Below are 24,800 nucleotides of genomic sequence, written 5' to 3'. Positions count from 1 at the left end.
TGGGAAAGAGGCAGGGCAAGTCGCAGCCTTGTGGCAACTTGTGCAAAATCGGACAGAAGCACCAGGGGAAAATGGGCTTCGAGACCTGAACAAGCCTAGTGAGAAATCGATGTGGGTGAATTCAGCCCCGCAGCTTGGCAGAAAACAGGGACAGCTCCCACTTCCTCTAGGTAGAACTTGTAGATCTGTCAGTTGAGGAACCAGAATCACATCGGGCACAAACCAAAAAACCCCCTCTGAGCGTTAAAATGAGCTGCTGCTGAATCAATCAGTGGTCCATCTATTCCAGTATCCTGTTTCACACAGTAGTACTAGAGAGGTGGTCAGAAAGCGTCTGTAGGTGCCTGTTCACCAGTCTGTGTGGTTGCATTCTCCCATGATGACTCATATGTCAGAAACGGCCATCAAAGGTCAAACACCACAAGATAAGTTTCCATATCTTTTGACAGGGCTACAAATGTAATTTAGAGGAGGCAAGTTCTGGTGAGAGTCGTGTATGCATTTAATCTCCTTTTGTGAGATGCAATGTCAAAAAAAGCCACATGTGGCATGACCTTTAATCACGCTTGGAGTCATGCTGAACAGCCAGGACAGACATAATGGAAAGCTCTGGAAACTAGACCCCAAACTTACAAGTTAACAGATGGGTTCTGACCATTCTTCAGGGACTTTTTGAAAGCTTCTCAAAAGGTGACATTTAAGAGTAATGTCTGGTGATTGGACAGCTGCATTATTCTGTAGCAGCCCAGTAGACCCAGGGACTAATCTGATCCAACACAAGCTTTCATGAGTCAGAGCTGACTTCATCAAGTACATGAAGTGTACATCCATGATGTACGTAAGTGCTGTCATATTACAAAAATGACAGTCTCAGCAAGGGACTGTAAGGCAAGTAAGAAGCAGAGCTGGTTTACCCTTGTTTTCCTCTGCAAAATCTTCCGTGGTGGTCTCCCTTCCGAGTATTAGCCCTGCTTAGCTTCCGAGATTGAATGAAACCTGGCTACACCATGCTGCCTTCTGTACATCCATTAGGTCTATGTTTTTTACAGAAAAGGAAGGAGGATGTTACAAAGAAAAGCTGGTTTGAAACTCGATCCAATCAAAGGAGAAATCTTTGTAAAAGCTAACATCAAAAGGTTTTCACAACTTATTTTTTTGTGTGTGCAGAGTTTCTTTTTTTGTTTTGGAACTTGTCAGTAAAGGAAACTACCATCTTTTGAAAATGTAACTATGTAACTGGAAGAAATGAATTTTCCAAAGAAGGAGATGAACTGCAGATTTATACCCTGCCCTTTTCTCTGAATCAGAGACTCAGAGTGACTTACAATCTCCTATATCTTTTCCCCTCACAACAGACACCCTATGAGGTGGTGGGGCAGGGAGGGCTCTCACAGCTGCTGCCATTTCAAGGACAACCTCTGCCACAGCTATGGCTAACCCAAGGCAATTCCAACAGGTACAGGTGGAGGAGTGGGAACTGAAACCCGGTTCTCCCAGATAAGAGTCCACACACTTAACCACTACACCAAACTGGCTCTCCAGTTTGAATGAAGGGAGAAGGACTCTCCAGTTACTATGAAGGGATTCATAGTAAACACTACCAATCACTATTTTCTACAACTGAGAAGCCAAGTTCTGTTCATGAAGTTATGGCTTTTCCCCTTATAGAATGTTGTGTGCATGCAGGGCTGGCTCTCCCACTAGGCAAACTAGGCAGTTGCCTAGGGCACCGGGAGGTTGGGGGCAGAAAATTCAGCTCCCCACTCCCTCCTGGCACCCCAGGCAAGCACCTAGTTTGCCTGCCTCCTCGCCCGCCCCCACCACCCCTCCCTTCCTTTCACCTCCCCCCCTCCCCACCACACCTCCTCCCTCCCTTCCCCACGTGTCAATTGCAATGCCAGAACTGGCTCTAATGCAGCGTTCCGGCGATTTAAAGCCCCCCCCCCCGGCGATGACTTGCTCGGCGGGTAAAACCGTGCCATGGGACCTCGCTTGCACTCTGCTCGGACGGCGTCCTGAAAGGGTGGCCTCGCTGTCTCCTCCCCTCCCCACTTCCTGGATGGGAGGAGTCAGCGACAGCGAGGCCGCCCTTTCAGGACACCATCTGGAGTGCAAGGAAGGCCCCACGGCACAGTTTTACCCGCCGAGCAAGTCATCACCGGTGGGGGGGGAGGCTTTAGATCGCAGGAACGCGGTGTTAGAGCCGGTTCCAGCGTTGCAATTGACATGTGGGGAAGAGAGGGAGGAGGAGGCGTGGCAGGGAGGGGGGAGGTGTGGAGCCACAGGGGGGAGCCGTGGGGGTGCTTGGGGGGGCTCCAGTTAGCAAGTCTGCCTAGGGTGCCCCAGGACATCGGGCCGGCCCTGTGTGCATGGTATTTCCATGATCAGGGCCATATTAATACTGGACATGTCTATGATAGCATAGTGAGCCCTCATCTTGTGTTTGTAGGAAATCCAAGTGTCTCCTATGAAAAGCAGGGTTCCCCTGCTCCCCAGTCTAGAGAAAATGCTAATGTTGAGCGTTGATCAATTTTTCTTGGACTGTTGTACATGAGAGTGATGACTAAGTGTCTTCCCATCTTGAGGGCTGACACACACTGTGGCTAATAGCCACTGACCAAGAGAGAGATCTTGGGGTCGTGGTAGATAACTCACTGAAAATGTCAAGACAGTGTGCGTTTGCAATAAAAAAGGCCAACACCATGCTGGGAATTATTAGGAAAAGAATTGAAAAAAAAACAGTCAGTATCATAATGCCCCTGTATAAATCGATGGTGCGGTCTCATTTGGAGTACTGTGTGCAGTTCTGGTCGCCGCACCTCAAAAAGGATATTATAGCATTGGAGAAAGTCCAAAAAAGGGCAACTAGAATGATTAAAGGGCTGGAACACTTTCTCTATGAAGAAAGGTTGAAACGCTTGGGACTCTTTAGCTTGGAGAAATGTCGACTGCGGGGTGACATGATAGAGGTTTACAAGATAATGCATGGGATGGAGAAAGTAGAGAAAGAGGTACTTTTCTCCCTTTTCACAATACAAGAACTCATGGGCATTCGATGAAATTGCTGAGCAGACAGGTTAAAACAGATAAAAGGAAGTACTTCTTCACCCAAAGGGTGATTAACATGTGGAATTCACTGCCACAGGAGGTGGTGGAGGCCACAAGCATGGCCACCTTCAAGAGGGGTTTAGATAAAAATATGGAGCAGAGGTCCATCAGGGCCCCACTGCCTCCCTGGCTGGTTTCCTACTTCTAATATATTTGAAGAAATTTTTATTGTTGGTCTTTATGTTTTTTGCAATATGCTCCTCATAGTCCCTTTTTGCCTGCCTGATCCCAGTCTTGCATTTGATTTGCTACAGCCTGTGTTCCCTTTTACTAATCTCACTTGGACTGGTTTTCCACCGCTTAAAGTCCTTCTTACCTTTTACAGCTTCCATTACTTTGTTTGACCATGCAGGCCTTTTCTTATGCCTGTTTGTGCCTTTCCTAACTTGTGGTATGTATTTTATCTGAGCTTCTAGGATTATAGTTTTAAATAGTCTCCAAGCTTCCCCAAGGGTTTTGACCATATTTACCTTTCCTTTCAGTTTCCTCCTCACATGCCTCCTCATCTCAGAGAATTTACCCCTTTTAAAGTTAGACGTGGTTGTGGCGGTCTTTTGGGGCAACTCCCTATTTGGCTTTGGGTCAGCCATAGCTCTAGCAGAGCTGTCCTTGAAAGGGTAGCATCTGGGAGAGCTCTCTCAGCCCCACCCACCTCACAGGGTGTCTGTTGTGGGGGAGGAAGGTAAAGGAAATTGTGAGCTGCTCTGAGATTCAAAGTGAAGGGTGGGGTATAAATCCAATATCTTCTTCCTCTTCTTCTTCAAGTCCCACCTGGGAGCTGGCAACTCTATGTCTTGCACAAGGGCATGGCACAGGCTAGTTACCAGAAGCCCCCTTATCTATTTCCAGGCAAGCCTTTGTTCGTCTTGGCTAGAGGGGGAAACAAATCTCTCTGTCGAAGCAGGCATGCGGCATTCGAAGCACCACCCAGACTGCTGCGGACAAGGGGGGAAACCACCTCCCTTTACAGGAGAAAAACTTGTCATTTCAGGTGGAGCTAGTAACCTCGCGAGCCAAGTGACATTTTTAGCCGATCAAACAGAGTTTGATTACATTACAGATGGGAACAAAGGAAGGAGCGCAGGTAACCTTAGCAGGTTAATTAAGACATGCTAGGAAGCGGCAGTCCTCATCACCCAGACTAGCCTGATCTTGTCAGAACTTGGAAGCTAAGCAGGATTGGTCATGGTCAGTATTTGGATGGGGACCACCAAGGAATACCAGGGTTGCTATGCAGAGGCAGGCAATGGCAAACCACCTCTGCTCAGCTCTTCTCTTGAAAATCCCAAGAAGTTGCACCCCATGAGGTTGGCTGTGATTTGACAGTACGTTTTAGTTCCTTAGTAGGAATTATCTCCAGGGGTTTCTGGACGATGGGCCTTGCAAAGTCTTTGTGTCCGCCACAAAGACTTTGTATCAGACATGTAATGGGAGTTTTGTGCTTCCTAGACCCAGGAACAGGTTAGTCCATTCGGGACTTTTTTGGTTGCAGGAACTTATTTGCATAGTAGCCAATCCTCCAAGAGCATACAGGACTCTTCTTACAGGGCCTACTGTAAGCTCTTGGAGGACTGGCTACATCAGGGGGGTGTAGCCTAATATGCAGAGGAGTTCCTGCTACAAAAAAAGCCCTGGTTCCATTCCTGCTCATGGCTATGGCATGAGAGAAGAAGTTACTTCAGCCTTCTCCTGGCTCCATTTTTGTGTCTTCGAACCACCCTCTAGAGCTACTCTTGGCTCTGTAGCAAAATGACATGACTGAGATGGCTCTGTAGCAAATGACTGATTTGCAGTGTATAGTATTAGTAGACTCAAGTAGCTTCAGCATTGACACAGTCACCGCTAAAGAAAAGAATGGAATCCAAGCATCTGATCCTGCTACTTGGGTACTTTTCCATTCCGATATGACTTCAGGTACCAACGACTTGACCGCAGTTTAATCAGGGAGACTTGTACAGAACAGCAAATCTCCTGCCTCCAATGCAAGGAGTTATGTTTTCAGAAGGGAAGATCATAACAAGTTTGCTGTGCTGGTTGTTCCTTTTCCTGCTTTCATCTTGAGTTGCTTTCATATCCCCTGAAGAAAAACATTTTCCTAAGGATTGAGCTCTATTTTCATAGTCTCCCCGGCCATTTCCCTCTTTTTGATCATTGCAAGTTTTGTTATTTGTAACAGCAACTGGTTCTTGGAAAGCGAAAGCAGGGCAGAGCCAGGGAGTTACACAATACGGGTAACTGGATATTTCGCGCAGGCTTTACTTTGTGTTATTGCCCAATAACAGTTTAAAAATAAGCAGCTTGATAAGTAAGAAGCCAAGCAGACTTGTGGTTGCCAACCACCAGGTGGGGAATGGAGCATTACAGCTGACCTCCAGACTACAAGGATCCATTCCTCTAGCGCAAATGGTGGCTTTGGAGGACGAACTCTATAACAGGGGTGGCCAAACTGTGGCTCTTTCACACATATTGAGTGGCTCTTGAAGCCCCAACTGCCCTATCGGCTGGCTTGGATAAGGCATTTGTCTCTTTAAATCACTTCTCCAAGCCTGCTGACAGCTTGAAAAATGCATTTAGAGTTAAAGTTGCTTTCTTTCCACCTCTCTCTCCCTCCTCCCACCCCCATCTATTTGCCTCCCTTCCTCTCCCCCCCCCCGTGTCTCACAGCTCTCAAACATCTGACATTCGTGTCTTGCGGCTCTCAGACGTCTGACATTTATTCTATTGAGGCTCTTATGTTAAGCAAGTTTGGCCACCCCTGCTCTATAGCATTGTATCCCACTGAGAGCTTTCTTCTACCTGAATCCCTTCCTTCGCAAGCTTCACTCCCAAATCTCTAGGAATTTCTCAACTTGGGAATTGGCAAACCTACGGAGAAGGTAACGGCTCAGTTCAAACATGATTTAAAACCATTGTCTGTGTTAACTGTGGTTAGTTTGTGAAACCAGGATTCAGCTCACAGCCATTCAAAGCCTGGTTTATCTTGATGTTGGTTTCCTTTCCTTCTCCCCATTGTCTGGAACGGTGTCACCAGAGAACAAGCCTGGATTAGGCCAGGACATCTGCATTCTGCAGACTCATTCTGGCTTTGAAGAAAGGATGTAGGTGGACACAGAGGCAAGAGACATCATTGTCACCACAGTGGTGCCCCAAGCAACTGAGTGCAGCTTACGTTACAACAATGTGGGTTTTTTAGGTCTTAAACAAGCTTTTTCTTGGAAGTGATGTCACACCATCACTGACAACACCCCTCAGTCTCCCACCCTAATAACAACTTTTACATTGCTCAATAAAGCAGCATAGGCCCGAGCGAAGTCTCCTTCCTTCCACTTCCTGTTTCCTGTCTTATAATACATCTCCCAGCAGACAGTGCTTCCAACTCGATTGTTATAGCCACTACTGTATCAAAGAACAGCACCCTTAACCCTCCATAGTTGGCGAAATGACCTACATTCAGAAACCGCACTAACCATTATTAGTTTAATTAAACCATTGTGAACTGAACTGTGAACTGAATCAGTTTCTCAGGTTGCAAAATACAGAGAAGGCCTGTAGAGTAGGGATTAGAATGCTCAACCTGTACTGAGTTCAAATCTTTACTTTGCCATGAAGCTCACATTTGGGCTAGACACACATAACTAGAGTTGTGACGGTAAAATGAAGAGGTTAACCATGTCGACTACTCACAATTCCTTTGAGGGAGGAAAAGATAAAAATGTGATAGGTACGTTCCTTCATGAGTGCCCCTTTATTTCCTTCCCAAAGACATCTGGCTGGCTGGCTGGCTGGCTGGCTGGCTCCTGTTTGGACAATCCCAAAATGAAAGGAACAGCAGCTGAGGGAGTGTAACACTAAAATTATGCAGCTGGAGGATACACACACACACTTTAGTTGCAGCTGTGTATATGCATCTATATATCTTTTTGTGTGCAGTTTTGAAGTAAAATATCTTATACCACCCAACTAAAGTTCCAGACACCTTTTCCATAATAATAATAATAATGGGGACTAATTTACATGAGAATAAATAACATGTTATTTAAAAATCTGCCATAAATTCTTAATAATTACCAAGAAGTGTCAGTTACAAGACAAATATGAAAGCATACACAAATGATATACCATCCTATATATATATAATCTTTATGCAAATGACACAGGTATCTGGGAATCCTGCCATTTTAATGCCAAACTTCTTCTTCTGACATCTCTTCTGTAATCCATAAATTTCCTTGATGACTTTATAATTATCCCAAACCCTTCCGGCCGGTCTAATGAGTTGCTTCTGTGAATGGCTGTAAATAAGTACTTGTTATATGATGTACCTCTTGCGGCTGCAAGTAGAAGATTACATTTTCCAAAGCTCCTCCACATTAATAATTCCCTGTAAACGGAGAAGCAGCGCAGCATGCAGAGGGCAAGGCTAGGAACCTTTCTCCGTGATCATAATTCCATAGGGGTAGCCGGGGGAGTCTGTTGCTGCAGAAATAAACAGGGGGGGAGGCACCTTAGAAACTAGCAGAATGCGATTGCAACCTAAGCTTTTGTGGGATGGAGACCACTTTTTCAGCTCTGGCAATGGTTGGATCCTCGCTAGGCAGTCGTATGTAGGGTTTTGAAAGCTAACCAACAGCAAGGTGTATGGTTGCTGCTTGCCCACTGCTGGTGGGAGATTTCCTGCCATTGCTGCTGTCCTCCTCCACTGTCACTAGATGGGGCTGCAGGGGACAGGGTAATTGGTGGGGAAGACATTGTGCAATGCATTGATGTTGTGATTGGGCCACGACTAGAAGTGATGTTATCACATTTGCTGTATGCTCTAGGAATTCCAGTGTTTTACCATAGAGATTGAGGGGGTTCCTAGAGCAGTCCAGAGGCAAGAAGAGAGATTAGAACGGCTGCACTTCATTCCTGCTTCATTTCTGCTCCATTCCTCCATGGGTCCCTTCATCCATGCTCCTACCCTGTCCTGGGGATACAAGCGGGGTGTCATTTTTACCTGTGAGCTATGCTGCCTCTAAGCTGCTCACAAGAGGCTAGCCTGGGCCATCCAGGTCAGGTCAGATGAACAGAGGTAATTTGCCATTTCCTGCTTCTATGGAGGGACCGGGCTCCCATCTAAGTCCTAAACATGGTGGACCCTGCTTAACTTCCAAGATCTAACAAGGTTTGGGCCGCCCTGGGCTATTCAGGTCAGCGCAGGGTTCTTTCAGTGTTTAAAAATAATAGAATAAGGATTAAGTCCTAAAACTGGGTGCTTCTGGAGGATGTCTGAGATGCCTCAGATTCAGCAGGAGCTCACAGGAGCACAGCTCCTGAACCTTTCTGATGGCTCCCTCTCCTCCTCCCTACCTACTTGTACATTGAATAGAAGGTGCAGCTGCATAATAATCCCTGGATTAGAAGAGTGGGCAGCCAGCCAGCCAGCAGGGGCTTTGTCACACCCCAGGCAGCCCTCATTAACCCCTGGAGAAGCCCACACCACCCTTTCTTCACTTCTTATGTGCTTCTGGGTGGCAGGTAGCTTGCTGGCCTTTTGACTGTGGGGAGGAGGAGGCCCAGGAAAGCCCCAGGTGAGCGAGGCCTGCTTGGGCTGGCAGGATTGCTAGTCAGCCCAAGCAGGCTTCACTCACCTGGGGCTCTCCTTTCTTGTGTCGGGTTGTTTTTGGCTGGTGGGGGGGGCAGCATATGCTAATGTTATGCTAATGAAATCCATCACCTATTTTTCTACAAAATGTCCCCTGGAAATATCATTTGTCCTAAGGAGTCAAAAGTTCCTATAAATGCCTGAAGTATTCAGCAATGTTTGTTTGCTCCCAAATAAATTTATTAAAGAAATTATCATATTCGTACATCTTGACTATATAAGAGCAGAGATATGGTGAGGGGAAAAAACTGCCAAAGCTCCATTTCCAGCCTGTGGGTTTATTGGTCCAGTTGACATTTTCAAATGAAAACATCATAATTGCACCAAGTTGGACAAATCTAATCCCTAATGCAAAGAAAAATTGCAGGAGCACGCTAGGTCCTCTTGTCAGAAACTCTGGTCATTTAGAAAATCAGGAACAAGCCTTTGCTCTTTGTGTGACTGTTTAATGGGCTGATAAACAAGACACTGTATTCCTGTCACACACACAAAATAAATGGATTACTGGCAACAGCAGCTAGCCTCAAGGAACCCAGAATGTGTTGAATCTGTGTTGTTTGACATGGGGAAAGGATTGAGTTCCATGCAAGGGTGCTGAAATGTGCTTTTGCCTTGCAAAAGAAAAAAACAACACTTTGAATAACTTTCATGATGCATTAGAACGATGGTACTCACTTGGAAACGTGTGAGACCCACATTTGCAGGGTTGATGGGAGGTGGGGGTTGCCAATAAATCACATCTGACTTGTGCCGGTAAATCACATCTGAGCCCTGATGGGGGTTCAAGGCAAGAGATGTTCAGAGGTGGTTTGCCATTGCCTGCTTCTACGTCAAAACCTTGGTATTCCTTGGAGGTCTCCCATCCAAATACTGGCCAAGGCTGACCCAGCTTTGACCAAGAGTGGTATGACCAAGAGCCACATGTGGCTCCCTAGCCGTGGAGTATTAGATTGACTTTGGTATTATTCCTTTGGAGTTTGTTCAGTGCATTTCTTCTCCTACCTATCTGTACAAATCCATGAAGCCAATGTGTAGTGGTTAGAGTGTTGAAATAGGCTCTGGGAGAGCTGGGTTTGAATCCCCACTTGTGCCTTGGAAGCTCACTGGGTGGCTTTGGGTCAGTCATCCTCTCAGCCTAACCTACCTCACAGGGTTGTTGTGAGGATGAAATGGAGGAGAGGAGAATGATGTAAGCTGCTTTGGGTCCCTATGGGGGCAGAAGGCAGGGTATAAAATAAATAAATAGATTACATATCAGTATATAAATGAGCAATTTACAAAGAAAGCTCAAATTAGCTCAAAGAAAGCAAAGACTCAAATTTAGTAGAACAGGTGGCAGATTCACACAACAACAATAATTGTATGGCAGTGTGTGTGCTATAGCCAGGAAATCCTAAATTTGACTGGCAGCCAGAAGTTCCAACTCTTTTAGCATTACATACAACTAGGTGGTGAGCTAGACTTGTTTTTAATGCAGGAGACATTTCAGAGGAGGGAGGGAGGGAGGGAGGGAGGGAGGAAGGAAGGTAGGAAGGAAGGAAGGAAGGAAGGAAGGAAGGAAGGAAGGAAGGAAGGAAGGAAGGAAGGAAGGAAGGAAGGAAGGAAGGAAGGAAGGAAGGAAGGAAGGAAGGAAGGAAGGAAGGAAGGAAGGAAGGAAATAGAGAAATAGATGGGGGAGGGAAGAGAGGGAGAGAGGTGGAAAGAAAGCAACTTTAAATGCGTTCTCCAAGCTGGCTGACAGGGTCATGGGGGCTTTGAGAGCCACACAATATGTGTGAAAGAGCCACATGTGGCTCCCGAGCTGCGTTTTGGCCACTCCTGCTCCAGCGTATTAGTGCAAGAAGTCTTAAGGGACTGTAGCATCTCCCACCATGCATGTGCAAAAATGGAGGACATGCATAGACCACTTTGAATCCTGGTAGTAGCCTATAACCAAAGCACAGAGAATCATGGAAGCCCCTCTTATGAAAATCGGAACAAGATCGCTGGCTGCCTTGTCAAATTAATCAGACATCTCTTAGTCATTATAATTCTGTGTATCAACACCAGCCTTTCGTTAAACCACACCAGCCGATTGCCTAACACTAGCAGCCGACTTCAAGATGATTTTTCAAGCCTAAACCCGGAATGGAATACCTGTCTTCATCGAAGCATCTGTTTCATAAATCTTTCAGGCCTCCACTTATCAGCCAGTGTCTTGCGTTTGCAGCTTGCATACATTTTTAATCAGCTTGCAATGACTTTATGTTGCTGCCGGAGGATTGGAGGGTGGTTCCTTTTTTGCCTCCCTTGTCCCCAGGTGGTGTTATAGAAATAAAAGTCTCAAATATCTCATGAAAAAGCTTTTATTATCCAGGCAAGTTTAAATGGGCATGAAATATTCAAGACCCTGATCAAGAGAGCATTTAATTTTCAAAAACCTGCTTCTGCACATGCAAATAGGTGCATCCAGTGGGGTTTTCATTGCAAAAACAGGGGTAACATGGAAAAAAAGCTTCAAGTGAAATTTCATATAGAAATGCCTGCAAAGGCTAAAGTAGTGTTGAAAATATCTCCCTGATAATGCTATTTTGCTGCGTGCAGAACGTTTTGTTTAGTGTTGAGTCCCCTTCTGGAAAAAAAAGATTTTTAAAAATGTTTTAAATAAGTAAAGCAATGAAATAAATATGAGAATGCATTCACAGAAACACACTACCCTGCATTCTGAAGTGCTACAATCCAGGCAGAGCTTTCTGATTCTCCAGCAGCTCCTTTGCCATGAGTGAGGAAGCGCAGGGAAAAAGCAAACGTAGCCTAAGAGAGGAACAGCATGGTGTAATGGTTAAAGTGTTGGCTTTGGCCAGAGGAGAATCCTTACTGATTCTTTCAGGGATTCCTACCCAGCTTTTCTCCCCAGTGAGGACTCAAAGCAGCTTACACAACATTTTTCTCCCCACCACATAACAACCCTGTGAGGTAGGTTAGACTGTGGGGAGTTCCCTGGATTCTCTCTGATCTTTCTCAAATCTTCTTTGCTCTGATGTTTTGGGAAGGACTGCAGTAAAGTCTGGATGGCTGCTGTGTCCGTGTCATTGCATCAGCGAAGCATGGCTATGCTCTACTTTTGGGGCAAAACTCCAGGGCCAGATCTGGGGGGAGCAGAGGGGAGTGCTTGTCCCGGGTGCCGATGGAGGGGTGGCACCAAATTGGGTATGGAGTCCATTGTATTCTATGGGACCATAAGACAAAATTATCTGCCCCTGCCCCACAGCGAAATTGGGTTGAAAGGAGGCCAGGTCAACCGTCGCAGGAGGCCATAGAATTATACACCACTACCCAGTGGAGGCTAATTGTAAGGAGGCTAACTCAGAACAGTGACTCATGCAGAGATGCAGCAGGCAGCCCCCTTTGTGAGCTGTTCATTTGGTCCTCATTAGTGCTTTTCATTATTTACAGTGCAGCAGTCCTGATGAAACCTACACCCTTCCAAGCTTATGGATGTCAGTCACCTTAGAAGGATATAAATCTGCTCAGGATCTCACCGTCAATCTATTTTTTAATGATATGTTAGAAGCTACATCGCTGCCTGCTAGTCTGTCTTGGCCCACACTTTGAGAATTAACTAGGCTGGAAAAATTCAGATAAATCATAAATAGAAAACCAGTCAAAAGGCCTCAATCGGCGCCTCTGCACAGCATAGAATTGGCTGCATATGGTACCTGTTTGTAAACTCTTGTAGAGGCGGAGGCTAGGATTCACTCTTCAATTACAGGGTATTGACAGCCCAGGCTGGCATTTCTGCCGTGGATAAGTGATGTTAATAACAGTCTGTCTTTCAGAACAGAGAAAGAGGAACAGCCTTGAATCAGTAACAAGTTCTGCCAATACAAACACAGAGCAAGGCTGTTAGTAAAGGATGGGTTTTTATCAGTGGCAACTAACATGGCTGTTGTTTTTCTTTGTTATAGTGAAGGCATTGTTTAAAAAAAAAAACCCAAAGATTATAGCAATCTCAGGTAGAATAAAATCTAGACTCAGGTGATCTTATGAGATGGAGTTTCACCATCTGCAGATACATATATTTGTTGCCTCAGATATTGCTATAAGTACAGTTAACAGCTGAAGTGCAATGAAAAACTTCGCCTGCTAACCCACTGGTGGGGCTGAAACAGTTCTGAACTATTCTAGAATGTTCTAGAACTAGCTGCTCCCCAGAACAAAGAAGACCAGGAGCGGACAATTTTCATTCTAATTTTGTTTTTATGGTTTTTATTCTTTTCTTTTTGCCCTGCACATTATGACATTCGTGTGTTTTTCATTTTCTTTCCTCATCTGTTTTAACAAGGGGGAAAAACACTTTTCAGGAGGAAGCACGCAGAGGGGATATGCTGTAATGCATTCGCTTTCAAGCCCATTTGGGTGAAATTTAGAGAGATTGTTCCCCTCATTCATGAGGTCTTCCCTAGTCAATGTCAGTTGCGTTGCCAGCACCTGAAGATTTTGGGGGTAGAGCCTGAGGAAGCGGAGGGGGGGGGGGGAGGTTGTTTTTTTCCAGGGAAACTGATCTTTGTCACCTGAAGATCTTTTCTAATTCTAGGAGATCTCCAGACCCCACCTGGAGGTTGGCAGCTCTAAATGTTGGATAGACAGTACAAAACATCCCTGTCTTGGTGGCAATGAAAGTCCAAATGCATTTTCAGCTGTGCATCTTTTATTTCCGTTTAGCTGGGATGAATCTCACAGGATGAATCTCCTGACAAAGAGGGACTCTAGTTTTATCAGACGTTCATATTTTAACTTGCAAAGCAGACTGATACCTAAATTTGGTGTAGAAGAAGAAGGGAGTAGATTTATACCCTGTTTTTCACTTGGAGTCTCAGAGCTGCTTACAATCTCCTTCCCTTCCTCTCCCCACAATAGACACCCTGTGAGGTAGGTGGGACTGAGAGAGCTCTGATAGAAACTGCTCTTGAGAGAAGAGCTCTGAGAGAACTTGACCCAAGGTCACCCAGCTTTTCATGCAGAGGAGTGGGAACTCAAACCCGGTTCTCCCAAATTAGAGTCCACTGCTCTTAACCACTACACCATGCTCACTCTCCAGTTGGTACAGTGGTTAATAGTTGTTACCAGGTTCAAAATCCCTACTCTGTAAGGGAAGCTTGCTGGGTGTCCCAAGACCAGTCACACACCCTCAGCCTAATCTACCTGGGAGACCTGGGTTCTGCACATGCTTTGGAAGTTTACTGAGTGCCTGGGGCTAGTCACACTTTCTCAGCCTAACTTACCTCACTGGGTTGTAGAGTCTAAAACAGAGGAGAAGAGAACATTGGAAGCTGGTTTGGATCCCCACTGGAGAGAAAGACAGGGGCAGGGCTTTTTTGTAGCTCCTTTGCATACTAGGCCACACCCCCTGATGTAACCAATGGGTTATTGAGGAAGACTCAGCATGAGTTCTGTAAGGGAAGATCTTGCCTCACTAACCTGTTACATTTCTTTGAGGGGGTGAACAAACATGTGGACAAAGGAGACCCAATAGATGTTGTTTACCTTGACTTCCAGAAAGCTTTTGATAAAGTTCCTCATCAACGGCTCCTTAGAAAGCTCGAGAGTCATGGAGTAAAAGGACAGGTCCTATTGTGGATCAAAAACTGGCTAAATAATAGGAAGCAGAGACTGAGTATAAATGGGCAGTCTTCGCAGTGGAGGATGGTAAGCAGTGGGGTGCCGCAGGGCTCAGTACTGGGTCCCATGCTCTTTAACTTGTTCATAAATGATTTGGAGTTGAGAGTGAGCAGCAAAGTGGCCAAGTTTGCAGATGACACTAAATTGTTCAGGGTGGTGAGAACCAGAGAGGATTGTGAGGCACTCTAAAGGGATCTGTTGAGGCTGGGTGAGTGGGCGTTAACGTGGCAGATGAGGTTTAATGTGGCCAAGTGCAAAGTAATGCACATTAAGGCCAAGAATCCCAGCTACAAATACAAGTTGATGGGGTGTGAACTGGCAGAGACTGACCAAGAGAGAGATCTTGGGGTCGTGGTAGATAACTCATTGAAAATGTCAAGACAGTGTGTGATTGCAATAAAAAAGGCCAACGCCATGCTGGGAATTATTAGGAAGGGAATTGAGAACAAATCAGCCAGTATCATAAATCGATGGTGCGGTCTCATTTGGAATACTGTGTGCAATTCTGGTCACCGCACCTCAAAAAGGATATTATAGCATTGGAAAAAGTCCAGAAAAGGGCAACTAGAATGATTAAAGGGTTGGAACACTTTCCCTATGAAGAAAGATTAAAACGCTTGGGGCTCTTTAGCTTGGAGAAATGTCGACTGCGGGGTGACATGATAGAGGTTTACAAGATTATACATGGGATGGAGAAAGTAGAGAAAGAAGTTCTTTTCTCCCTATCTCACAATACAAGAACTTGTGGGCATTCGATGAAATTGCTGAGCAGACAGGTTAAAACAGATAAAAGGAAGTACTTCTTCACCCAAAGGGTGATTAACATGTGGAATTCACTACCACAGGAGGTGGTGGCGGCTACAAGCATAGACAGTTTCAAGAGGGGTTAGATAAAAATATGGAGCAGAGGTCCATCAGTGGCTATTAGCCACAGTGTGTATATATATATATGTGTGTGTGTGTGTGTGTATATATATATATATACATACATACATACACACACACACACACACACACACACACACACACACACACACATATATATATATATATATATATATATATATATATATATATATATATATATATATATATATATATATATATATATATATATATATATATATATATATATATATATATATATATATATATATAATTTTTTGGCCACTGTGCGACACAGAGTGTTGGACTGGATGCGCCATTGGCCTGATCCAACATGGCTTCTCTTATGTTCAATCCTCCTGGAGCTTACAGTGGGCCCTGTACTAAGAGCCCTGTAAGCTCTTGGAGGATTGGCTACATCAGGGAGGTGTGGCCTAATATGCAAAGGAGTTCCTGCTACAAAAAAAGCCCTGGGCAGGGGTATCTAAGAACTAAAGCTAGTCACCAGATAGCTTTTAACATTTCCATCGAACAACTGTAATGCCTCTCACTGCCTCGTCAATCAGTGAAATATGAGAAAGAAATGACGAGGGGCATACTATTACAGATAAGCCGGATATGGGCCAGATGGTTGCTTTATTGAATTTATGCTTCCATTGTGCGCAAATACCATGAGGCACACTCTATAATCATTGAGCTTGTTCACAAAAATATCAGAGGCTACTTCTCCAGCTGCCTGCCATGAGAGATGTGAACCACAGATTTTGACAGAAATGCGATGTGGAGATAATCAAGATTATTGGGGTTCCTCCCCCTTTGGCTCTCACTCTTCCTTCCTCTGATGGTCAGAACATGTGCTGCTGAGGATATGATCAGATCCTTAAAGTCTGGAGGGGGGCCCTAATGAGGTTATGGGGCTGGGAGAAGGGGGGGTGGAGTTAACTCTTCCACTGAGCTGTCTCCCACATCAAAAATACCCACATGGGCTGCTTTTTGCCACTGGGAAAAAGAGAGAAAAAGATAAAAGGGTTGTAGAATGGCATGGCAGAGCCCAGTCTCATCAGATCTTGAAAGCTGAGCCAGTTCAGTGCTTGGAAAGAAAACCAAGAAAGACTCTGCAGAGGGAGGCAATGATGACAAACCAACTCTGCTTCTCACTTGCCTTGGAAGCCCTTTGCTGGGGTCGCCAGAAGTCAGCTGCAGCTTGATAGCACATACATACATGCATGCATACAGGGGTCGATTTGTAGAAAAATAGGTGGTGGAGCTCATTTGCATAACTCATTACCATATGCCGCCCCCCCCCCCCACCAAAAGCAACCCAATGCAAGAAAGGAGAGCTCTGGGCAAGCAAGGCCTGCTTGGGCTGGTTAGAGATCCAGCCAGCCCAAGCAGGCCTCGCTCACCTGAGGCTCTCCTTGGCTGCTGCCCCCCAGTCAAAAGGCCAGCAAGCCATTCGCCACCCAAAATCACATAAGAAGTGGGAAAAGGGTGGTGTGGGCTTCTCCAGAGGTTAATGAGGGCTGCTGAGGGTGTGGCAAAGCTCCTGGTGGCTGGCTGGCTGGCTGGCTGCTCTCCTAATCCAGGGATTGTTATGCAGCTACACCAACTATTCAATGGACAAGGTAGGTGGGGGGGAACCCTCAGAAGGGTTCAGGAGCTATGCTTCTGTGAGCTCCTGCTGAATTCAAGGCATGCATGCATGCATGCATGCATACATACATACATACATACATACATACATACATACATAGGTGGAAAGATGGAGCAGGGGAAAATACAGGTACAATACATGTCTTTTCCCCCCACTGGAACTAAAAGCAGCCCAGGGGATAGGATTGCTAAACTCTATGTGGTGGTTAAAGATCTCTCAGAATTACAGATGGTCTTCAGGCAGCAGAGGTCAGATCCCCAGGAGAAAAAAGCTGCTTTGGAAGGTGGGTTGTGTGACATTATACCAGAGATGGCCAAACTGTGGCCCAGGAGCTACAAGTGGCTCTTTCACACATATTGTGCTGCTCTGAAAGTCCCCACTGCCCTATTGGCTAGCTTAGAGAAGACATTTGTCTCTTTACATCACTTTGATGTAGTGGTTAAGTGTGTGGACTCTTATCTGGGAGAACTGGGTTTGATTCCCCACTCCTCCACTTGCACCTGCTTGAATGGCCCTGGGTCAGCCATAGCTTTCACAGGAGTTAACCTTGAAAGGGTGGCTTCTGGGAGAGCTCTCTCAGCCCCACCAACCTCACAGGATTTCTGTTGCGGAGGGGAGGTAAAGGAGATTGTGACCACTCTGAGACTCTGATATTAGGGTGTGATATGAATCCAATATCATCACCATCTTCTCCTCCTGCTCTAAGCCAAGCCAGCTGCCAGCTTGAAGAATGCATTTAAAGTGAAAGTTGCTTTCTTTCCACCTCTCTCCCTCCTCCTCCTCCTCCCTCCCTCCCACCCTCCCTCCCTCTCCTTCCTTCCTTCCTTTCTTTCTTCCTTCCTTCCTTCCTTCCTTCCTTCCTTCCTTCCTTCCTTCCTTCCTTCCTCCCTCCCTCCCTTCCTTCCTTCTTCCCTCCCTTCCTCCCTTCCTTCCTCCCTCCCTCCCTCCCTCCCTCCCTTCCTTCCCTCCTTCCTCCCTCCCTCCCTCCCTCCTTCCTTCCTTCCCTCCTCCCTCCCTCCCTCCCTCCCTCCCTTCCTTCCTTCCTTCCTTCCTTCCTTCCTTCCTCCCTCCCTCACTCACTCCCTCACTCACTCCCTCCCTTCCTTCCTTCCCTCCTTCCTCCCTCCCTCCCTCCCTCCCTCCCTCCCTCCCTTCCTTCCTTCCTTCCTTCCTCCCTCCCTCCCTCCCTCCCCCACTCACTCCCTCCCTCCCTCCCTTCCTTCCTTCCCTCCCTCCTTCCTCCTCCTTCCTTCCCTCCTCCCTTCCTCCCTCCCTCCCTCCCTCCCTCCCTTCCTTCCTTCCTTCCTTCCTTCCCTCCCTCCCTCCCTCCTTCCTGCCTGCTTGCCCTCAAACATCTGATGCTGTAGCTCTCAAACATCTGATGTTTATTAAGGGTGGCTCTTATGTTAGGCAAGTTTGGCCACCTCTGCATTATACCCTACTGAGGTTCCTCCCCTCACCAAACCCCACCCTCCTCAGGCTCCACCCCCAAAATCTCCAGGTATTTCCCAGCCCAGAGTTGGCAACCCTAGTGGGTTGATCAGGGAAGTAGGATGGGAGAGTAACATGCCCTAAATTCCCTACTGCCATGGCCTTTCCTGGTGACATGACCCAAATTATTACACGGAATTTAAAGTGTTTTTGTTGCAGTGGGTAGAACTTCCCATAGCAGTCCTGGAGGGGATTATGGCTCAAAAGATCCGAGGCCAGTGTTCTGTTCCCTGGGTAGACTGTGATCGATTGCCTCTCTGACAAATATGTGAACCAGACCATCAGCTAACATTCACTAATACCACTGAAGCCTATGTCCAAATCTAAAATCCAGCCGGTCATGTTCTCTACATATTTACTGCAAAATTTAATTTAATTTTTGCATCGAAAATCCAAAGCTGAGGATTTGAGTGTTTCCTTGGCTTTTAGCCTGCAACAGCATTTTGGTCACAGCTCCGGCATATAATTGGTTCTCTTGCTTTCATCCACACTCCCTTATGGTTTGCATGCATTTCTTTGTGTCTCCGTTCAGGGGTTTGCTATGCCGAGTTTGGAGTGCGTGTTCCCAAAACCACTGGCTCTGCCTACACCTACAGCTATGTCACCGTGGGAGAGTTCGTGGCATTTTTCATCGGATGGAACCTCATCCTGGAATACCTGATTGGTACGGCAGCCGGAGCCAGCGCTTTAAGCAGCATGTTCGATTCCCTGGCCAACCACAGCATCAGCCGCTGGATGATTGACAGCATTGGGACTTTAAATGGGCTAGGTGAGATTTAGCCTTGACACAGATTGGGTTAGTGACTTATGTCTATTGGATTCTGAAAGGTAGATGAACTTGGAAATCAGCGAGCATCAAGAGGGCTCTAATTTCAAATTCTGTGGGCATCATTTCAGCACTTTGTCCTTAAAACTTCTGGGCAGTGTCTTTTATCCTCTGCTAGCCTATATGTCAGACAGTGAATTCCAGTACAGATTTGCAAGCATAGACAGCTTCAAGAGGAGACTGGATAAACATACAGAGCAGAGGTCCATCAGTGGCTATTAGCCACAGGGTATTGTTGGAACTCTGTGTCTGGGGCAGTGATGCTCTGTATTCTTGGTGCTTGGGGGGGCACAGTAGGGGTTCTAGTGTCCTGGCCCCACTGATGGACCTTCTGATGGTGCCTGGGTTTTTTTGGCCACTGTGTGACACAGAGTGTTGGTCTGGATGGGCCATTGGCCTGATCCAGTGTGGCTTCTCTTATGTTCTTATGTTCTTTTTTAGTGATCCAAGGCCAGCTTTTATCAGCAAGCACAGATTAATTTCGGGAACAATTCCTGCCTTGCTTTGGGATGCTTCCTGTACATCAATTGAATGCATTGTTCTCTGCTACTAACAGACTCATCCTACACATAATCGTCCTTGATTAGAGATCATTGTGTACCCAGATAGATCTCCAGCTCATTGGGAATGCCTTATGCAGTTCAGTAGAGAAAGTCACTGCACAAAAATAAAAGAGAGCTCCTGTAGATTGGCTCCTGCATTGAAACGGATAAGGAAACTAATTCGGGCAGAGAAAGTCTGTGTGTGCATTGAAGTTTCATGCCCTGTGCAAATTTCTGAATGGGGATGATTTGCTGTCATTTTCTAAAGTAGTTTGTATTGTATTCTTTGCAGATGGGATTACAGACTCCACTGATTTCCAGTTTAAAGCCAATTTCCACGGTGAAATTTTGTGATCACCTAAAGCTGCCTTTAAGAGCCCGTGGCGCAGAGTGGTAAAGCTGCAGTACTGCAGTCGGAGCCCTCTGCTCACGACCTGAGTTCAATCCCAGCGGAAGCTGGTTCAGGTAGCTGACTCCAGGTTGACTCAGCCTTCCATCCTTCCTAGGTTGGTAAAATGAGTACCCAGCTTGCTGGGGCGGGGGGAAGTGTAGATGACTGGGGAAGGCAATGGCAAACCACCCCATAAAAAGTCTGCCGTGAAAACGTTGTGAAAGCAACATAACCCTTTAGTCAAAAATGACTGATGCTTGCACAGGGAGCTACCTTTACCTTTTTAAAGCTGAGTCTGGCAATCAGTGTCAAGATCAGCATTGTCTACTCTGGTTGGCAGCAGTTCTCCAGGGTGTGAAGTAGAGGACTTTAGCCTTCCTGCTACCTGATCCTTTTAGCTGGAGATGCCGGGGATTGAACCTGGGACCTTTTGCATGCAAAACAGATGCTGTACCACTAAGCTATGCCCCGTCCTCCACTACCATTGGTTACTATAACCATTTCACATTTGGACCAGTCCTGAAAGCAGTTATATTCCAACAGATGTTTAAACATATAAACATCCTAAAACTGACTCAAAACATCTAGCCCAAAGGCTCCCTGTTGCTGGGAGACAAACTGATGTTGATACTCCCTTGTCTCTCTTGGTTCTCAGTTGAGTTGCAAGGGGGAATTGAGGGGTGGGGAGGAGAAAGAAGACTTCTGAGACACATTCATGTCACTTCTGGCTGGAGAACAGAAGCAACATTGCCAACGCTCTAGGAGCCTTCCTGATACTTGATCACTGGTGATGTCACTTCCAGGTTCCAGCTGGAAGTGACACTGATGTGCCCCCAGTGTTCTTTTCCCCATGCCCAGCCCCCCAAAGTCCCCCAGGAGTTCCAGGCATACAGCCTGGCAATCCTGTTGTGAGCCCTGTATAGTCCTACCTGCTTTGACAAGAATCTTTGTTCTTAGCTCTGCTGCCTGAGATCCTTTTAAATAGGGCTTTTGTAGCAGGAACTTCTTTGCATATTAGGCCACACAACCCTGATGTAGCCAATATTCCTGGAGCTTTCAGGGCTCTTATTACTGGGCCTATTGTAAGCTCCGAGAGGATTGGCTACATCAGGGTTGTGTGGCCTAATATGCAAAGGAGTTCCTGCTACAAAAAAAAAAGCCCTGTAAATGGTAATGCCTGGGAGTAGACCTGGGATCTTCTGTGTACAAATTATGAGCTCCACTGCTAAGCAATGTACCGTCACTGAAGGCACGTCTATCCTGTTTTCCTCAGTGCAGCACTGTGGGCCTGAGATTTTTGAAGCTGGAAGTTTCTCACAATTATTCCTCTCTTCACCACTCTTTTCTTCTTTTGGAATAAGAAGTCTCACATGGTACTTTCCCCTGCTCTTCACAGGTAAAGGAGAAGAATCCTACCCAGATCTGCTGGCTTTGGCCATTGCTATCATTGTGACCATTATTGTTGCATTGGGTGTGAAAAACTCTGTGGGATTCAACAATGTCCTCAATGTCATTAACCTGGCTGTGTGGGTCTTCATCATGATCGCCGGACTGTTCTATGTCAATGGAGAAAACTGGGCTCAGGGTCAGTTCCTGCCGTTCGGATGGTCAGGGGTGAGTGCCTTATAGATGATTATAGATGACCATTTTTTTTCTTTATTATTTTTTTTGCCATCAAGTTGTGACCAACTTTTGGGTGACCCTGTAGGGCAGGGGTGTTGAGCTCATTTGTTATGAGGGTTGGATCTTCACCTTGTCGGGCCGGGCCATGTGTGTCATAAAATGTAATTTCAGGGAGGGGAGATATAAACTTTATAAAGAACTCAGACAAACACGCACACTCACCCTAATCCACCTCACTGGCTTGTTGAGCCTCAGCCAACAGAAGGAAGAGAGGCTTGGCTCAGTAGTTCTGCTGTGCAACTGAGAGAGCTTGGCAAAACTTGCTCTCCTTCCTCCCCAAGGGAGGAGCTTTGCTCTGTAGCTCCTGTGCCATTGAGCAAGCCTGGCAAGACAGGTTGTGATGCAGAAGGAAGCAAGAGAAGGAGAAGGAAGCAGACAACAGCGAGTTGCTCGCAGGCCTGATAGGAGCTCTCTGGGGGCCTGATTTGGCTCTCGGGTTGCATGTTTTGACACCCCTGCTAGGGTTTTCAAGGCAAGAGACAGTGGGTTGTCATAGCCTGCCTCTGCAGAGCTGCCCTGGTAGTCCTTAGTGGTCTCCCATCCAAATAGTGACCAGGGTCGACCCTGCTCAACTTCTGAGATCTAATGAGATAAGGTAGCTTTGGCTATCCAAGTCAGGGCATTGTGCCATTACCATTTTAAAAGCTTCACAAAAGATGGGCTTCTAATGTTCCTGTTGAAAGAAGAAAGCCATTGATGGTGTCCTTCTCTTCAGATCCTTTCTTCTAACTGCAAAACTTCTGTCATACAGGCAACTTATGGCAACCCCAGCAAGGGGCTTTCAAGGCAAGTGAGAAGCAGAGATGGTTTGCCATTGCCTTCCTCTGCAGAGTCTTCCTTGGTGGTCTCCCATCCAAGTATTGACCCTGCTTAGCTTCCAAGATGGGTTGAGATCAGGCTATATCATGCAGTCCACCCCTCCCCTCTCTGTCATAACAATAATACTATCATTTTCCTCCCTGCACAACATGAACACCCAAAGGTTTGCTTTCTTTCGTTTTCTTAAAGTGGTTGCTCATCGCTGCCAAACTATGAACTCTAGGGAGAATTCTGGGATGTCTGCCCTAGGCATTCTGAAATTGGAGTCTTGGCCATCTCCAGCTATCTGTTCTTTAATTAGATGTTCTTTTCCAAATAAATACCACCCAGGGAGTGTCCAAATATATACCACCCCATTCATTTAAGCAACCAAACAGCCACTCTCCAGCTAATGAAATTCATGGTGGGTCACTGCTGGAATTGTCCAACACAATGAAGTTAACAAGGCCTTAATGTAATTAGCACAATCTCCAAAGAGTTGACAACAACCCGCTAATTAAGACTGAACCCATAAGGCAGAGTGGCACAGCCACTAGGCAAGTGCTAGCAAGAAAACAGGCAGGTGAAAAAGCATGTTGTTAAAGGTGCAACCCAGGGGAAATATATAAACAACTTATGCACAGTTCCATGGAGATATACCTAGAAGTAACCAATCCTCCCTCTAAGCTGTGGAGTCTTGTGAGCAAAAATTCTACTTCATGAGCTACTGGCATTAAAATTGTGAGCTGCTGCATAAATTAGCTTGCTCTGGGAGCCATTTTTCCTGAACCAGGACAAAAATGTGTGAGCTGAAGGCTAAAATACTGTGAGCTAGCTCACACTAACTCAGCTTAGAGGGAACACTGAAAGTCACCCCCACTCAGTTCAGCAGTGCTGGACTTCGACTGCAATCTCATGTACACAATAAATGCATTGTTCTGAGTAAATATGGCTAAGATCTGACTGTTCTCTGCTATTATTTTTCCCCCCGCTGGTTCCTTGTTGATTCAGTTTTTATGAACTGCTAATTTACCTTTGCCCTGACCTGGATGGGCCAGGCTGGCCCAATCTCATCAGATTTCAGAAGTTTAACAGGCTCAGGCCTGGTTAGTACTTAGATGGGAGACCACCAAGGAAGCCCAGAGTTGCTACGCAGAGGCAGCCAATGGCAAACCACCTCTGACCATCTCTTGCCTTGAATACCCGCTGGGGTTGCCATAAGTTGGCTGTGCTTTCTACCACCACTTTCTATCACCAATAAGAAGAGGCCCTAACCTGAATGGCCCAGGCTAGTCTGAGCTAGTCAGATCTTGGCTTGAGGTTGCCAGCCTCCAGGTGGTGCCTGGAGATCTCCAGGAATTACAGTTGGTCTCCAGATGACAGAGATCAGTTCCTCTGGAGAAAATGGCTACTCTGGAAGTTAGTCTTTATGGTATTATGCCCAGCGCTGGGGTTTCCAGTGCCCCAGGCAAGGTGAACACTGCCACCCCGTACCACAGTCCCTGCTCAGAGGGGAGTGGGCAGGGTGCATAGTGCACTTGTTCACCTTGGAGGTGTTCAGACCTGCTCCGAACACCTTCAAGACGAGCGGGACAGCACGAGCGAGGATGGGGCATCTGACCCCACCCTTACAGCACCCTAGGCGGCTGCCTATCTGTTCTCCTCCCATGCACCAGCCCTGATTATGCCCTGCTGGAGTTCGTCCCCTCCCCAAACTTCACCCTCCCTAGGCTCCACCCCCCAAATCTCCAGGAATTTCCCAACCTAGAGTGGCAACCCTATCTTGGTTGTGAAGCAGACTGCCTATGGTTGGTACTTGGATGGGAGACCACCAAGGAAGTCCATGGCTGCTATGCAGAGGCAGGCAAGGGCAAAGCACATCTCTTGCCTTGAAAACTTTGCAGGGTCACCATAAGTCAGCTGTGACTTGACAGCACTTTCTGCTCTGAATTTATCTTCTGTTCTTTGCACCAGCTGCTGTTCTCTTTATGAATTTATAATTATTTTCAGCTGTCACCAACTGGGTGTTTTATTTATCATTTAAACTCTGTGTTTTTAAAAGTTTGTATTGTTGCAAGCTACCTTGAGTATTATTTTAATAAGAAAATAATTTTTCT

General features: G+C 46.2%; 2 protein-coding genes across 2 annotated transcripts in view; one reads left to right on the top strand and one right to left on the bottom strand.

The window, feature by feature from the left end:
• The window catches only part of GPR160 (G protein-coupled receptor 160), a 302,729-nt gene that overhangs the window by 5,164 nt on the left and 272,765 nt on the right, over positions 1-24,800 (bottom strand). The window lies entirely within an intron of this gene.
• The window catches only part of SLC7A14 (solute carrier family 7 member 14), a 44,794-nt gene that overhangs the window by 6,207 nt on the left and 13,787 nt on the right, over positions 1-24,800 (top strand). The window contains exons 2-3 of the mRNA XM_060242510.1: positions 18,976-19,212; positions 21,599-21,816. Of these exons, the coding sequence (XP_060098493.1) occupies positions 18,976-19,212; positions 21,599-21,816 (455 nt within the window). The remainder of the gene's footprint in view (positions 1-18,975; positions 19,213-21,598; positions 21,817-24,800) is intronic.

The sequence above is a fragment of the Heteronotia binoei genome, chromosome 6, assembly GCF_032191835.1.
Source record: "Heteronotia binoei isolate CCM8104 ecotype False Entrance Well chromosome 6, APGP_CSIRO_Hbin_v1, whole genome shotgun sequence".
NCBI classification, from domain to species: Eukaryota; Metazoa; Chordata; class Lepidosauria; order Squamata; family Gekkonidae; genus Heteronotia; species Heteronotia binoei.
This window is presented reverse-complemented; position numbering and strand designations above follow the sequence as displayed.